This window comes from Lampris incognitus, chromosome 1 (genome assembly GCF_029633865.1).
Source record: "Lampris incognitus isolate fLamInc1 chromosome 1, fLamInc1.hap2, whole genome shotgun sequence".
Taxonomy (NCBI): Eukaryota; Metazoa; Chordata; class Actinopteri; order Lampriformes; family Lampridae; genus Lampris; species Lampris incognitus.
Window position 1 is genome coordinate 26,905,802 of NC_079211.1, and position 14,682 is coordinate 26,920,483.

Sequence of the window (14,682 nt, forward strand, 5' to 3'; positions counted from 1 at the left end):
AGGAAAAGGATTGTGTCACGCTGGCATTCTAAATCTTCGGTTCACATCTTTCTTTAAACAATACCAATTTTAGGCTTTGAGGAGGAACCTTTGTCAAGTCTAAAACCCAACTAGCCCATCACACACACACACACACACACACACACACAAACACATACACACAAACACACACACACACACAAACACACACACACACACACACCTTTCAAGGTGAACAAACACCTGTCATTCTTTTTACTTTATCACCAACTCAACACCAACAAGTCCCGGTTTAGTCCTGTTCCACCATCCCTCTCTCTCTCTCTCTCTCTCTCTCTCTCTCTCTGCTGAGCCTGTCCCTATACACCTCTCCTCTCACTTTCTGCTTTGACCTTCATGAATGCTCATGTTGGTGAACCAAAACTGCACTGGGTCTGGTTTCACTGAAAGATTTGGCACTGACATAATTCTACTGATTTAAAACGGCATTAAGGCAATCTTAAAAATCAGGACCCCAGCTCTGGATGCAGGTTTTTCCTGTATGGAAACGGATCAGGGTTCTGCAGAATGCAGTCCTATACTCCCGACTGCTGTAGCCCTATTCTCAACCCCTCCATCTGGGCTTAAGAGTACCAGACGGGCCCATACCTCATCACCAGAACGTGGATCAAATCCCTCTCCACAACATTTACACTCTTGTCCCTTGCAGCAGTGCGGTGAGCAGTCAAAAGCATCCAGACACAGGTGCAAAGACAGGAGAGAGCCAGTAGTAAGAAAGAAGGCCAGAGGCTTGTCTATGGAGCATGACTGGAAAGGCATTCAACCACAGTACCCCTACCCAGCACAACACAGCACAGCCCGGCTCAACCCTGTCCAGCCACGTGTGTGTGCGTGCGTGCGTGCTTCTGTGTGTGTGTGTGTGTGTGTGTGTGTGTGTGTGTGTGTGTGTGTGTGTGTGTGTGTGTGTGTGTGTGTGTGTGTGTGATATGAAAGTACAATGTTGAAAAGACGAAGCATATAGCTGGAGCCAAGATAACGGTCCCTGATGTATTGGGCCAGCCCCCTTCCCACCTCGAACACACGCCCGCGCGCGCGCGTATACTCTGTGTGTATTTATGCGTGAGTGCGCGTGCGCGCGTGTGTATGTGGGTGCACGCGTGTGTATGAATGAAAGGTATGGCAGGAGTGTTGTGTTGGCTTGGCTGACCGTCTGCGGTTGTGTGGTGGTGAGAGGGAGGGCTGGGAGCGCAGAGCGGGCGTTGCTGCCGAAATCCCCAAGAAATGTTCATTTTGGATCGGTGTCCGTGCTTACATACCGCCCTCCTGCTTTCAAACGGACTGTCTCTTACTCTACGTTTCATTTTCCCTCTTAAGTTTTAACTCAAAAGTTATGAAACAGGGAGTCAAAATACATCACTTGAAACAAATCTTAACTCGGAGGGTCTGTGCGTATTGTACGCCCTCCACCCTTTTCGGTTTCTGGCGGTCTCCCCTCATCCCGCTCCGTGCATGCACGGGTCCGGGGTATATAGGCTCTGCAGTCGAAGGTTTATTTTCACCACTAAGGCAGATTATTAAAGCATTATGCAAAGGGCGGGAGAAAACTCCATTTTATAGCTCTGGAAGAGACAGACATCGGAGGGAGACAAATTCCATATTTTGCCATGACTGAAAAAAAAACTACAGCTAATCTCAATCTCTCTTTTGTTGCAGCCAGTGACATTTCCAACAGTGTTTGTTCTATTTGCCGCTGTGTAGTTGGTCGGCATCGCATAGCGACTGACTAATCCCATTTTGATCCAATAAGTGTGTGTGTGTGTGTGTGTGTGTGTGTGTGTGTGTGTGTGTGTGTGTGTGTGTGTGTAAGAGAGAGAAGGGGCAACGGAGGGGGAGAGAGGTGGGAGGGAAAGAGGAGGGAGGGGGGATTGATCCGCGTCCGTTAAAAATCTTGTTCTGTTTTTTCTTGGAGTGAGGTTTGTGCCTGCCGACGCGCCTCTCCTGTGCAGCCCGCTCATCCGCTTTAAAGAGGGATTTTTATGGAAGGAGACCTTGGCATTTTCGGAAAAGCGAAAAGTCTACATGGTAGCAGTAAATTGGATAAAACACACAGCTGTACTCTTTTTGGTGTTTTTTCATCCAGCGTTTTTCTCCCTTCCTGCCTGAATGAAAGGAGGCAGAGATAGGGGAGAGAGAGAGAGAGAGAGAGAGTGAGAGAGAGACGGTGCAGGTTCTGAGCTTGGGTCGATCTGTCATTGTGATTGAGTAAACACGTTTCCAGAGCATGCATTAACTTTTATTTCTTCACAAACCGCCCAAGTACTAGAACTGTTTTTGCACCGCAGCGTTCGTTCAACTCGAGCCCAGGGGACTCTTCGTGCTTTCTCAAGAAAACTGCTCAAAACTTTCTACGTTTTTTTTTAAATAAATAAAAAGATCGGATTGCATTTTTCCCCTTCAAACATTTTGGAGGTGATGTCATCGTGCAGTGTTTTGGCTGGTATTGTGTCGGGGCGCGAGGAAGACCGCTGCAGACGGGCGACCAGCGGCTAAAGACGTGCAAGGGGAGTCCGGGAAATCAGGTGCAGAGAGCGGCTGTCATTTCCTCGCCGTGTCGCGGGTGGCTGAGTCTGCCACCCAGTCACAGCTGTTCCCATCCTATACCCGACAACCCCTCCTTCTCCTCATCCCAGTCCCCTCCTTCGTTCTCATTCAACTCTCTCCTTATACCTCCTCTGAGCTGAGCTGGACCTCACCGGGCTCCCATCACCCTCTCCGGACACAGCGGGTTGGAGTCCCCCGAGCCATAGACTCGTTGAGCCAGCTTGGGGACGCAGCCATGACCGAGGCCACCCTGCAGCACCCTCCGCCCGCAGAGCCCCCTTCTCCAGGTCGCAGTTTCCTCCATCAGCCCGCCCAGGTAGCCCGCCTCCAGCAGCGCCTGACCGTGCCTCGTGGGGAATAGAAACCTGCTTCCTGCTCCTGTCTGCAAACGGACGAACAATACCCTGCAATATTTACCTTCATATCCACCTCTATCGTTTACGTAGCCTACCTTTCATCTAGTCTAGGGTCCCCTTTGGATACGCAAGGTGACACAGGCTACAACCTTATTGTTGCGCTGAAGTGAACTGCGCAGAAGATTACCATCACATCGGTTCACGCTCACAGAGCGTGCACAGGTCCGGACGTCGTTGTTTCACAGGATCAACGTCGTCGTAGATCTTTTTTGTTTTTTCTTCTTCTTCTAAGGGTCAAGGAGGAGTCGACTGGAGTTGGGTAGGCCTACCTGCAGTATCCGTGAAATTGCGTGATTGCGATTTCACCTGTTCCTCTTCTCGCCGGGGGCGCGCAAGCCTTTTGATGCCCTAACACCACCCCCCACCTATTTTTTACGCCCCGCCCCCTATTCCGCTCACCGCTCCGGACAGCTGTGAAAGGTTGCCCGGCGGTCACAGTGGCACAGCCGCCCCCGCCTCACACCTCAACACCGCCGATGCCAACGGGAGTGTCCGCTGAGTTTTTGACTCCGCACAATATCCGGCGAATTCAAATCACAGACGGGATCCATCCGGACTACTGTCGGACTCCGGGCCAAGTTCCGTAGTGGAGGAGGGAAGCAATGTGGTCCCTTCTCTCCACGCTGGCTGTCTTGTAAGTCACTTTTAGAGCTTCATCACATATGCACCACACGCAAACTTGTCTGCTTTATCTGTCGTTCCTTTGTTCTTGAAACTGTCTGTAAACTATCTTGCAACAGACGAGGATGATGGGGGAGAAGGGTTAGGATGCCCTGACAATTACATCACCCATCATCAGTACCCGTAGAAAGCGTCGCCATGGAAGGTCCTGTTTTGATTGGCTGACAGTTCAGGGTCACTGGGTCAGAGTCGGGGCCATGTTGCTCATAAAACCTGCCATATACATCTCCATCACCATGTGCACTTACTTCAGCGATGGCCAAGCTGGCTTAATGAAGGCCATTTTTTTCATAGCCAAGAAAATGCTTTTTTTCCTATTGAAAATATTTCAGGAGTTGAGTCAAATAACACTGGCTTTATCTAGTGGGATAGGAAAATGATAATGTGCCAAAACCAAATTCGAGGGAGGAGGATCCAGACTCAGGGGGCTCGAGTTTGCCTATTTGAGGTGTGTCCGGTTAAAAGCCAAGGGATTTATTTCTCTTTCTTTGTGTCGGCTGCACTTCTCCCAGATGGCAGTCATCTCCAGATACTTCTCATTCCTCACACAACCTGGACAGGGTGTGTGCTGCTGTTGTCTGCCTGCCTGTTGCTGTCTGTCTGTCTGTCTGTCTCTTTCTCTCTCTCGCCCTACTCATCTACCTAACCACCTATATCTGGCTTTCTTAACATTTTTCCTAGATTCTTCAGATAAAACTATGAATTAATAACTGATGACTGACAGCACCCCTGGCAATCTCTGAGGAGGGGAGTCTGACTGTTTAGTCTACTGATCTCAGTTTAGATCTTTGAGAGCCAATCACCTCTCTATTCATTTCCTTCTTGCCTATCTGTATTACCAGGGCAAATTCACTCCATCGGGGCTGCAGTTTTCCCGATAAACGCTCTGTTTTACAAATGAGTCTGAAGGCAGTAAACACTGCCAAGGGCCTCTTTGCTCTGCACAGGAACTTGTCATTGACTCCTCACCAAATCTCCACCACAAGACGTAGTCCTAAAGCCACAGCTCCATGTCAAGGTTCCACCGTAGGGCCTATTACTATATTCCTATGACTATAATACTTTTGATTCCACTAGGCCACATTCACACGCCCACTAGCCTAACCACCACTCTTCGCCGAGACCCACTGCTGAACATCAAACCTCTGCACTGTACTGAGGCCCACTGCTGCAGTGTTTTGGCCTACCACGTTAACCACCACTACACACTGCTGAAACCACTGCTCGGCGCCGAGTCTCACTGGGCCGACCACTCTCGCTCCGTGCTGGTGCCCGGCGCTCAGCACCGCTGCTCAGGCCTGTTAGCCTAACCGCGGCCTGCACATGGTAGACCAGCAGGGACGCAGGTTTATGATGTCAGACTGTTGCTTGTTTTGGCAGCCAGCCAAGGTGCACCGGGCTTCCCCTCTTTCTCCATACCTCCCTCCGTCTCTGTTCTCCCCGACTCACTCTCGACTTTCCTCAGCGCTCTCTTATTCTGTCGTTTTCTCATCCCTCCCCCGCCCGCCGATCTCCTCTCCCTTTTCTCCCTCTTTCTCTTCCTTTCCCTCTGTGGCTGGCATATGGTGGAGTGTCTGTGGTTTTGGAGAGGGCTGGCGAATCCAGAGCCCAGGCACTTTCCTCTCAGTGTCCTCGGCGGCAAGCGCAGCAGTGGTGTTTTAACAGCTGAGAGTCCTCACAATACACAGGCGCTTTGGCCCTTTTCAGCTGCGCAGGCAGAATGCTCAGGCCAGCACACTGCTGCGTTGCCCTAGGTGTCTGCATCTATTAGCAAAACCCAGGGGCTGATACACCAGCTAGGGGAAAGGGCAAAGGAGAGGGGTGGGTGGGAGGGGGGGGGCAAGAGAGAAATGAGAGACTTGGGAATGCAGCATTGGAGGAGAATCTATGTGTGTGTCCATATATGTGAGTCAAAGAGGGAGTGACATGTGTTCGGATGTGCATGATTTGACCCCCCCAACCCCTCCCTTCCCCCCCGCTTCCCCTTCCTCTTTTCTTCTTTCTCACTATTTATCTTTTTGTCTAATTCTCACGCCAGACCACACTCACTGGCTACAGCACTGTCTCTCATTTTGTCCCCCTCCCTCCCTCTTCATCTGTCCGACTCATCTTATGTGTGTTTTTCTCACTCCTCCTCTCCTTTCCTCCTTCGGAGAGTTGCCCTTAAATCTCTCCTTTTGTACTCTCTTCCCTCTCCCTACTCCTTCCATACTTATCTCTCACATTGCCATCTTTATCTCTATCCCCTTTCTCTGGATACCATTCCTCTCTGTCCTCCACCTTTCCTCACCTTTCTCTCTCCTCCCTCCCTCCACCCCTATGCATACCTCTCAGTTTTTCTCTCCCTCTTTCTCTCTCTCGCTCGTTCGCTCTCCTCCTTACCATCTCCCTCTCTCACCAGTCTTTGCTTTGGTCCAGCTGTCAGCTGCCTGCTCCTCCTGTACACACACACCCTGCTCACATCTGCACATCTGTGTGTGTATGTGTGCGCACGTGCCCGTGCGCGCGTGCCCATGACAATGTGGAGGAGTCACCCCACTAACCCCAAACATAAAAGGGAGATGGGAGGTAGGGAACGATAGCAGAAAGGTAGAGTGGAGAGCAAGAGAGAGAGAGAGAGAGAGAGAGAGAGAGAGAGAGAGAGAGAGAGAGAGAGAGAGAGAGAGAGAGAGAGAGAGAGAGAGAGAGAGAGAGAGAGAGTGAGTGAAAGAAAGAGAATGAAGGCAGAGGTGAGATAGGGAGGACAAGTGAGGGAGAGTTAGACACCAGTGGAGAGAGAGGCGGCATGCAGACAGATAGCAGATGAGGCAGGGAATTTCGTAGAATTGCATATCAGCCCACGTACTTGGCCATGACCTTCATCAAGTCTTGAGTCACTCAATCGATGTAGTTCAGTGACTACCAGAGCAGGTTTTAGGTAGGACAATCACTTTCCAAATAAAACTGCATACACCACTCGGTACGTCCAAGGTCAAGGCCAATCAAGCAACGGCACAAACTAGAAACTATTCTAAACTTAAGCTGTGCACTGTACATATGACCTTCTAACACTGAAAAAAAATGCCTGAATACTGGAAAGAATAGGTTATTGCCCACATTTTTACAGATAACAGGCTAGTACAAATTAGAAATGTACTTTGCCTACTTCATGAAAGTAGCCGCTGCATATTAATATATTGCCCTTGAAATCCTGTCTTTGCATAGTTTATAGACCCACGCTGTCACTCATTCAAAGCAACTCTGAATACTACTACACAGTCCACTGCTCTCCAAAGGCACAACACAGAGGAGTGTGCACCTGCAGTTTAACCCAGCTGTCTACATACTCAGCATGGCCAAATAAGCCAGCCACGTCGCTTAGATGTCCGAACCAAACCATGTTCTCGATGTCTCGGCATGTTGGCCAGCTTGCCTGGATGAACACAGGTCATTTGGAGGCCAGACTCTGGCGGGGCGAAAGTCATAGAAGGGTCAGAAAGTGTATTGGAAGAGAGGGCTGGTAGCATGACCGTAAACACTATTCTGGGTGTTGTCTGTCTGCCTTTTTTTTTTTGGTGTATGTCATAGTCTGCCAACCACACACCCTGTGGTATGAGTAATCTCACCAGTATGGAAAGAAGATGCAGAGCAAAATCGGAGAGATAAAAAAAAAAAAGATGGATGTGATAACGCCATGCCAGATACTTCAAGATAAAACTCACTTTAAGCTTGTGTTTTTGTTGCGCTCATCTATCTTTCTATGTTTTCCAGATGTATCCAGATGTTACTGGTGATGTGCAATCCATTACAGGTTAGTGTCTGGAAGCATGGCCAAGATAAGAGAGAGTACAGCAGCAGACCAAGCGCAGACACCGTAATAATAGTGTTACGCTCTAATAGCAATGCGTATCATTTTTTAGTCCCAGTTAATGCTTGTTTTTGTGTGTGTGCCGCCTCTACATTTATGTGTCAACCTCTGTCTACCCGTGTGTCTGCTTGTGTTGTGTGTGTGTGTGTGTGTGTGTGTGTGTGTGTGTGGTGGTATATGGGTGTTTTTTCTCTCAGCAGGTGTTTGGTGTGGATGGGGTAAACTTCAGCGTGCATGTGGAGAATCAGACGCAGGTGCGGGACACCATGAGCCGACGGCATCACCGGGTCTACCAGCTCTACAGCCGCACCAGCGGCAAACACGTCCAGGTACTGGGCCGTCGGATCAGCGCCCGCGGAGAAGATGGAGACAAATATGGTAAGACACACACACACACACACACGTGTGTGCACGCACACACACACACACACACACACACATGCATACACGCATGCATGCACACATGTACACACCAAATAATTTGTCCATTTGTCCATTTGTGCATACACACACACACACACACACTGACGCATGCCTCGCGCAATGAATTACACACAAACATGCATCAAAACACATTGGTACATACATACAAATATACCCTGTAGAATTTGTCTGCTGGCAGACACACTTAGGCATGCACAAGTACACACACACACACACACACACACACACACACACACACACACACACACACACACACACACACACACACACACACACACACACACACACACACGGCATAAGCAAACATCACACACCCACCGGCTGCAACCACAAAGACTTGAAAGTATACCAAGTGCATGCATGAACGGATACAGAATGCAAGTGCACACGTGTGCATGCACACACACACACACACACACACACACACACACACACACACACACACACACACACACACACACACACACACACACACACTCCATACATCTCCCTGGGCTTTGGCAGAGGGGCAGTGGAGCTTGTCTTGGGAGTACAAAGACCTCATCGACTGGCTGCTGACTCAATGATTCACAAGAGAGCAAGAGAAAAGGGGAGAGAGAGAGAAAAGGCGAGAGAGCGAGAGAGAAAAGGGAGAGACTGAGAGAGATAGAGAGAGAGAAAATGGGGAGCAAGAGAAAAAAAGAGTAAGGGAGTCTGTGGGAGAAGCCTGCCAGGTAGAGTGTTGGACTGAGTGTTAAAAACTCATCTCCTCCATCGATCCCTGCATTGATTTCTCATCCCCCCCCCCCCCCGGTTTCCTCTGGATTTGAAACAGCAGGCTTCCTCTCCCTCCCTCCATCCCTCTCTCTCCCCCTCCCTGCCCTCTTCCCCTCTGTTTGTAATGATGCCTAACCCATTCTTAAACCACAAAGAATCAATGGGCAAAAGAAAGCCGAGCCACCGAGCCACAGCTTTCATATTTCCCTTGGATGCATAATCCGCTTCTCGCTCATTCACCAGTTTTGTCAGTTTGCTAAATGCACCACTTCAAGTCGGCATTGCAATAGGTGCAGGAGCCTCCCTGTTTCTGACAAATACCTCTCCAAAGATGAACAACCAAGTTACACCATCTAGTCATGGCTACACAGTATGGAGAAGGGTAACCAAGAGCAGAGAGAATGGAGAATAACAGGGGGAGAGAGGAGAGAAGATGAAGGCATAAACATGAAGCGATGCGATGGAGCAGGAGGACGCCAGAGAGGAGGGAAGGAGAGTTGGGGGGGGGGCAGTGAAGGAGGGAGAAAGGTATTGATTTCTCATGACCCCTTTGTTGACTAAGGTCATGTGGGAACCATTTTAGAGTTTTATTTTTAAACAGGCAAAAGCACTCTCAGAAGATGTGTGGTTAGTGGAGGAGTGGTAACGCCTGCAAGGGTATACATGCATGCGCCTGTGCATGGCCGCACAAAAACACATCTGCATCAACATGCACACACACACGCACACACACACACATGCACACGCACTTTGTAACAGCAGTCGTGCAGACACTCAGTTTGATCATTTTCTCCCTCCTCTTAGCCCACCACTCTTCTTCTCCTCTTGGCTGTTATCTTTTTTACGAGGCCCATTTGTGGTCAGTGGTCTCATAACCGTGTGTGTGACCAGGCCTATCTGACAACCATCTGTCTGTTCAGACATTTACATTTGTCTGTGATTTATTGGCACATTTAATAGCTGTTATGATTTCTAAAGCCTGCTCAAGTAGAGACTCAGCTCTGACTCTTTGCTGGTTGGCAAAACTTGGAAAAAAATGTGTTTAAAAAAAAAGTCTTTCTTTGCCTTGATCGATCGTTGTTGCCGTGCTCCTGTGAGTCTGTCATCAGATCTGAGAATGTCTGCTGTTCTGTTATTACAAGGCTACACACACACATGCACACACACACACACACACACACACACACACACACACACACACACATGCACACACTGAAGTATTCATGGAACTATTAAAGCATCATCATTGCATTCACAGAAAAATTTTGAAGGTTGGGGGGGGGGGGGGTAGCGTAAGTGTAGTGTTCTATTCCATTGCCTACCAACACAGGGATCGCCAGTTCGAATCCTCATGTTACCTCCGGCTTGGTCGGGTGTCCCTACACACACAATTGGCCGTGTCTGCGGGTGGGAAGCCGGATGCAGGTATGTGTCCTGGTTGCTGCACTAGCACCTCCTCTGGTTGGTTGGGGCACCTGTTCAGGAGGGGGGGGGGGACTGAGGGGAATAGCGTGATCCTCCCACATGCTACGTCCCCCTGGTGAAACTCCTCACCGTCAGGTGAACAGAAGCGGCTGGCGACTCCACATGTATTGGAGGAGTTTTGTGGTAGTCTGCAGCCCTCCCCGGGTCAGCAGAGGGGTTGGAGCAGCAACCGGGACAGCTTGGAAGAGTGGGGTAATTGGCCAAGAACAATTGAGGAGAAAAAGGGGGAACATTTTCAACAAAAAATAAAAGAAAGAAAGAAAGAAACGTTTGAAGGTTCGATTGCTACACAAGCGCCTCGGGAAAATTTCCCCAAGATGAGATCTTGATCCAAATTTCCCTTTCCTACAATATTTGTGTGGCACCTTTGGATAAGCTCTGGCTATGAAGCCCTTTCAACAGTATCTGGCCCCACATCTTGTCTGCCTGTAACTGTCGACTTGACCATTTGTCTGTTTTTACCCTGCCTATGGCTCTAATGTCTGTCTGTTCTCCTGTCTGTCCCTTCACAAGCCCAGCTTGTAGTGGAGGCCGATACCTTTGGTAGCCAGGTGAGAATCCGGGGTAAAGAAACCAACTTCTACCTGTGCATGAACCGCCGCGGCAAGCTTGTGGGAAAGGTGAGGACTCCTTTTACAAGAACAAAAATATTCAGAAGAAACCCGCAACTTATTTTCTCAGTTTCCTGACCAGCCTCTCTTTCTTTGTCTTGGTGAATTTGTGTGTGTGTGTTTGTGTGTGTGTGTGTGTGTGTGTGTGTGTGTGTGTGGGTGAACGTGTGCCTGGCTTTTATCTGCTTTCTCAGAAGGCCAGTAATCGTAGCGCTGACTGCGTCTTCGTGGAGAAGGTTCTGGAAAACCACTACACAGCCCTGATGTCAGCTCGCTATGCCGACTGGTATGTGGGCTTCACTAAACGAGGGCGTCCCCGCCGTGGCCCGCACACGCTCCCCAACCAGCAGGATGTTCACTTCATGAAGCGCTTCCCGCCTGGGGAGCAGCCTGACTTAACCACACCCTTCCGTTTCACCACGGTGAGCAAGCGGAGCAAGAGGGTGCGTGCCTCTGGGCCTCGCTAGTAGCAGCTAATGCTAACGCCCACCACCCTGTTTTCCAAAACCTTGACCCAAGCCAGCTAATGGCTAACCCACTCCTCTCTGCTGTTGCACCCCATTGAACACCTCCGTTTGCTGGAATAACAAACACAGACCAACTTTCAGAAAATCGATGAATCATTTACGGAGTTAAACTTTACAGCACCTAATCTGCTCCCTACACAGTAATAACCATTCCAGAAGATCTTTTTCCACTCAAAAGGACAATGTCAACTACTACAAGAACCTCCTCATCAGTTGTAGCTCCAAGGGTGTGGCCAGACTCCCTCCATTGCCCCAAAATATTGACAGGGCCCTTGAAAGGCAGCCAAACTGAGTCCCGTCCTCATGACTCTACTGAGGCCCAATGTCCACAACCACAAAAACCACGGGGCCTGTATGTCTCCTACTCCGGACCAGCTATTTAACATTGTTTCGGATGGGATTACCGCAACTGGACTATTCAGAGGGGGAGAGAGAGTGGCTGACTGAACAAGGGAGTGGGTGCTTAGCCTTTGAATAAAGGGGAGGATGAAAGAAAAACAGCCAAGGAGGAGACAGGAACAAGGTGGAGCAGACAAAGGAGTGGAATAAATTGGACAGAGCGAAACAGTAACAGACTGTTGGCATGTGACGCACTTCTCTCAGTCTCACTGACTAGTGGGAACCTGTGAGACTTGGGATGGATGTATGGACTGATGGATAGATTGATGGATGGATGACTTACTGAATGAATGCTTATTTGAAAGCGGTAGAGGATGAGAAAATCAATGTGTGTGTGTGTGTGTGTGTGTGTGTGTGTGTGTGTGTGTGTGTGTGTGTGTGTGTGTGTGTTAGGGGAGCAAAAAACCATGTGTGAAGCTGGATGACGAGGGACTCTGGAAAGTGACTGTACATGCCCCGTATGAGCCCCTGACAACTCACAAAAGGACCTGAAGCTTTAACAACTGGAATGTATGAAACCAAGCCGCACCAAAAAAAAAAAAAAAAAAAAAAAAAAACACCAACCAGCCAATCTCACCAAAACCAAACCAACAACGAACCAAAGACAACTGGAGACCTGCAACATGACTTCTCCCCATGTCCTGCCCCCTCTAGGACAAAACACCTTCAGCTCATAAGTCCATAAGGTAATGGAGCAGAGTTGGGCAGGGGGGGGGGCACAGGGGGGAGGGTGCCTTCTCTGTTAGCATTGCTATAGAAACGACCCAGGGGATGATGCTCCCATGTGATACCGTGGAAACAGAATGCTGCTACCAGGACATTCAGTGGAACACACCAAAGTCTCATGCATACGCAAAGAAAAAAATATTAAAGGGAACAGTTTATTAAAAGTTATATATATAAAAGAAGACAAAAACCCTAAATAAGCAATCTTACTATGATGGTTACTATTATTGTTATGATAAAATTATTTCATTTATTTATTTCAGCTCTGTGTGCAGCAGTCTTTCTCGACTCAGTAAACCTTACAGAAATATTTACTCTGTTGTCTTACAGCCTCTCTACCTAGCTTCTCGATTTTGTTTTCTTGATGGGGGGTAGAAACAGGAGTCACTTAAGCCTATTCCAGATTTTCTCTGGGCTTGCTTCAAAGACAATAGCCAACTTTTGATCGCTCTCAGGGGCTTGTCTTTTTGTCCTCATAGCTTTAGCACAAAGCTATGAGGTCCTGTACTTCTTCCAGTACCGACCATCTTGTACTTAAACAGTGGCCAACTCCAGTTTCTTGCTGTATGACAGCTATTGTGGCATCTCCGCAATCATTGAACTGACTCGCTCTGATTGGCTGGCAGGGATCAGAAGTCTAATAAACACAGGGAACCAGGGGACCCGAGTCAAACACTAATGGGTAAAATGAATAGCTTATTAATAATTCAGAAATGTGCTGAGTAACTTCCTGTCATTGCAATGCTTGGAAAAATTCAAAGTCAAGAAAACGAGCTCTCAAAATGACACCTCAGATTTTAACAGCCCAGCCAAACTACACAGTCAAACCCAAATGCAACTTTCAGATCCTTGTGCCAGGTGGCCCTGCAGTTTTAAAATCTCGCCTCTGCTGGTTGTTTCATAAGGAAAAAAGAAAAATGACCAACGATAGGATAGAAGGAAGGAAGGAAGAATGCACCACCAAGAAGCAGATTTTTTTTCCTGTTCCTCTTCTCCTATCTATCTCTACCCCTCTTGCTCCCCCTTCTCTTCCTATCCTAGCAGGAGGTCATTAAAGAGATGTCGTTGCCAAATGACCCAATCATGTCAGCAGACAAAAACAGCTGACTCAGGGGGGAAAACGGGCTGTACCAGAGGGTTCTGATTCCAAGACAGGAGGAATCTGAACAGGAGGGGCGTGTGGGGGTGGGATAAGGAGAGAGAGAGCGAGAGAGAGAAAGAAAGAGAGAGAGACAGACAGACAGACAGACAGAGAGAGAGATGGGTGGGGGGTGGATCAGTTCTGGAACGTCGCTGCAGTTCCACTCGGGAATGATGGAAATATTCTGTGGAGCCAAACCCAGAGTGGAAGGTGTATGGTAATCATGTCGAGGAAGGAATGCCAAATATGTGCGTGAGAACGGAGCGGTGACCTGAGAGCTGCAGGAATTATGGGCCAAAATCCCACAGACCCAGAGGAAGAACACACACCCATATCCAACACATACACACACATCATATACTAATGGTGCTCCACCAAACACACATCCATCCCGCATAACTTATTCCCAGAATTTAAAACATTCTGCTCTACTGAACTGAACCCAGAAATGTTGCAAACCAGCCCCCTACACAGGCCAACTCCATTCCCGGTCTTAGTGAAAACACTATACAATAACAAGACAGAGACAGGAATCATTCAGGTCAGTGATTGGGGTACGATGAATGCAAACACTGCCAAACAACACGGACAAGACCATTTAAGATTTCCCCTTGGCATGCATCAAAGGCCAATGGTGGACTCTCCACTGATCTTGGAAACTCCTCTTTTCACTCATTGTAGCTTTAGTACAAAATATCCCCTATCCTAGAGAACACACACCATATGATAACAAGGCAAGCGTATCATTGGCCTCAACTACACAAACCAAATCTCTGCTGGCACGGCTCGGAGAGCATAACTTCAGTGTGTCAAAAATACATTCCGTCTTCATGGTAATGGTGTTTACAAGAGTGTGTACTGAACCCACTGTAACAGGTTGTTAGGGTTCCAAACGATCAACACCTCAGCCTCAAACAGTGTCCTACTGTACAGAATAGCTGAGGTAATACCCCCACCTGGTGGTCGTCGGTGGTACGATCACAAAACAACACTAACCAGCGTTTGGTAAATGCTGTGCTAACCAAAACGAAGAACAAAACGAATCAATGAAGATCGTTAACAAGATAAG

General features: G+C 48.5%; 1 protein-coding gene across 2 annotated transcripts; it reads left to right on the plus strand.

Annotated features, from left to right (window-relative positions):
* The first annotated feature begins 3,406 nt into the window (after positions 1-3,406).
* fgf18a (fibroblast growth factor 18a) lies at positions 3,407-12,116 on the plus strand. 2 transcript variants are annotated; one of them, XM_056286496.1, is made up of 5 exons: positions 3,407-3,630; positions 7,428-7,467; positions 7,722-7,902; positions 10,723-10,829; positions 11,015-12,116. In XM_056286496.1, the coding sequence occupies exons 1-5, from the start codon at positions 3,599-3,601 to the stop codon at positions 11,285-11,287; spliced, it is 633 nt and encodes a 210-aa protein (XP_056142471.1). In that variant the 5' UTR covers positions 3,407-3,598; the 3' UTR covers positions 11,288-12,116. The 2 variants fall into 2 exon arrangements, with proteins under 2 accessions (XP_056142471.1, XP_056142479.1); XM_056286504.1 differs by having other exon boundaries at positions 7,725-7,902.
* Positions 12,117-14,682: the final 2,566 nt, after the last annotated feature.

Excerpts from the sequence above, each read along its gene's own strand:
- fgf18a (XM_056286496.1), top strand. The coding sequence starts at position 3,599 with ATGTGGTCCCTTCTCTCCACGCTGGCTGTCTT. Across the intron at positions 7,468-7,721 it reads TGATGTGCAATCCATTACAG|CAGGTGTTTGGTGTGGATGG; the intron begins GTTAGTGTCTGG and ends TTTTTCTCTCAG. Across the intron at positions 10,830-11,014 it reads GCGGCAAGCTTGTGGGAAAG|AAGGCCAGTAATCGTAGCGC; the intron begins GTGAGGACTCCT and ends CTGCTTTCTCAG.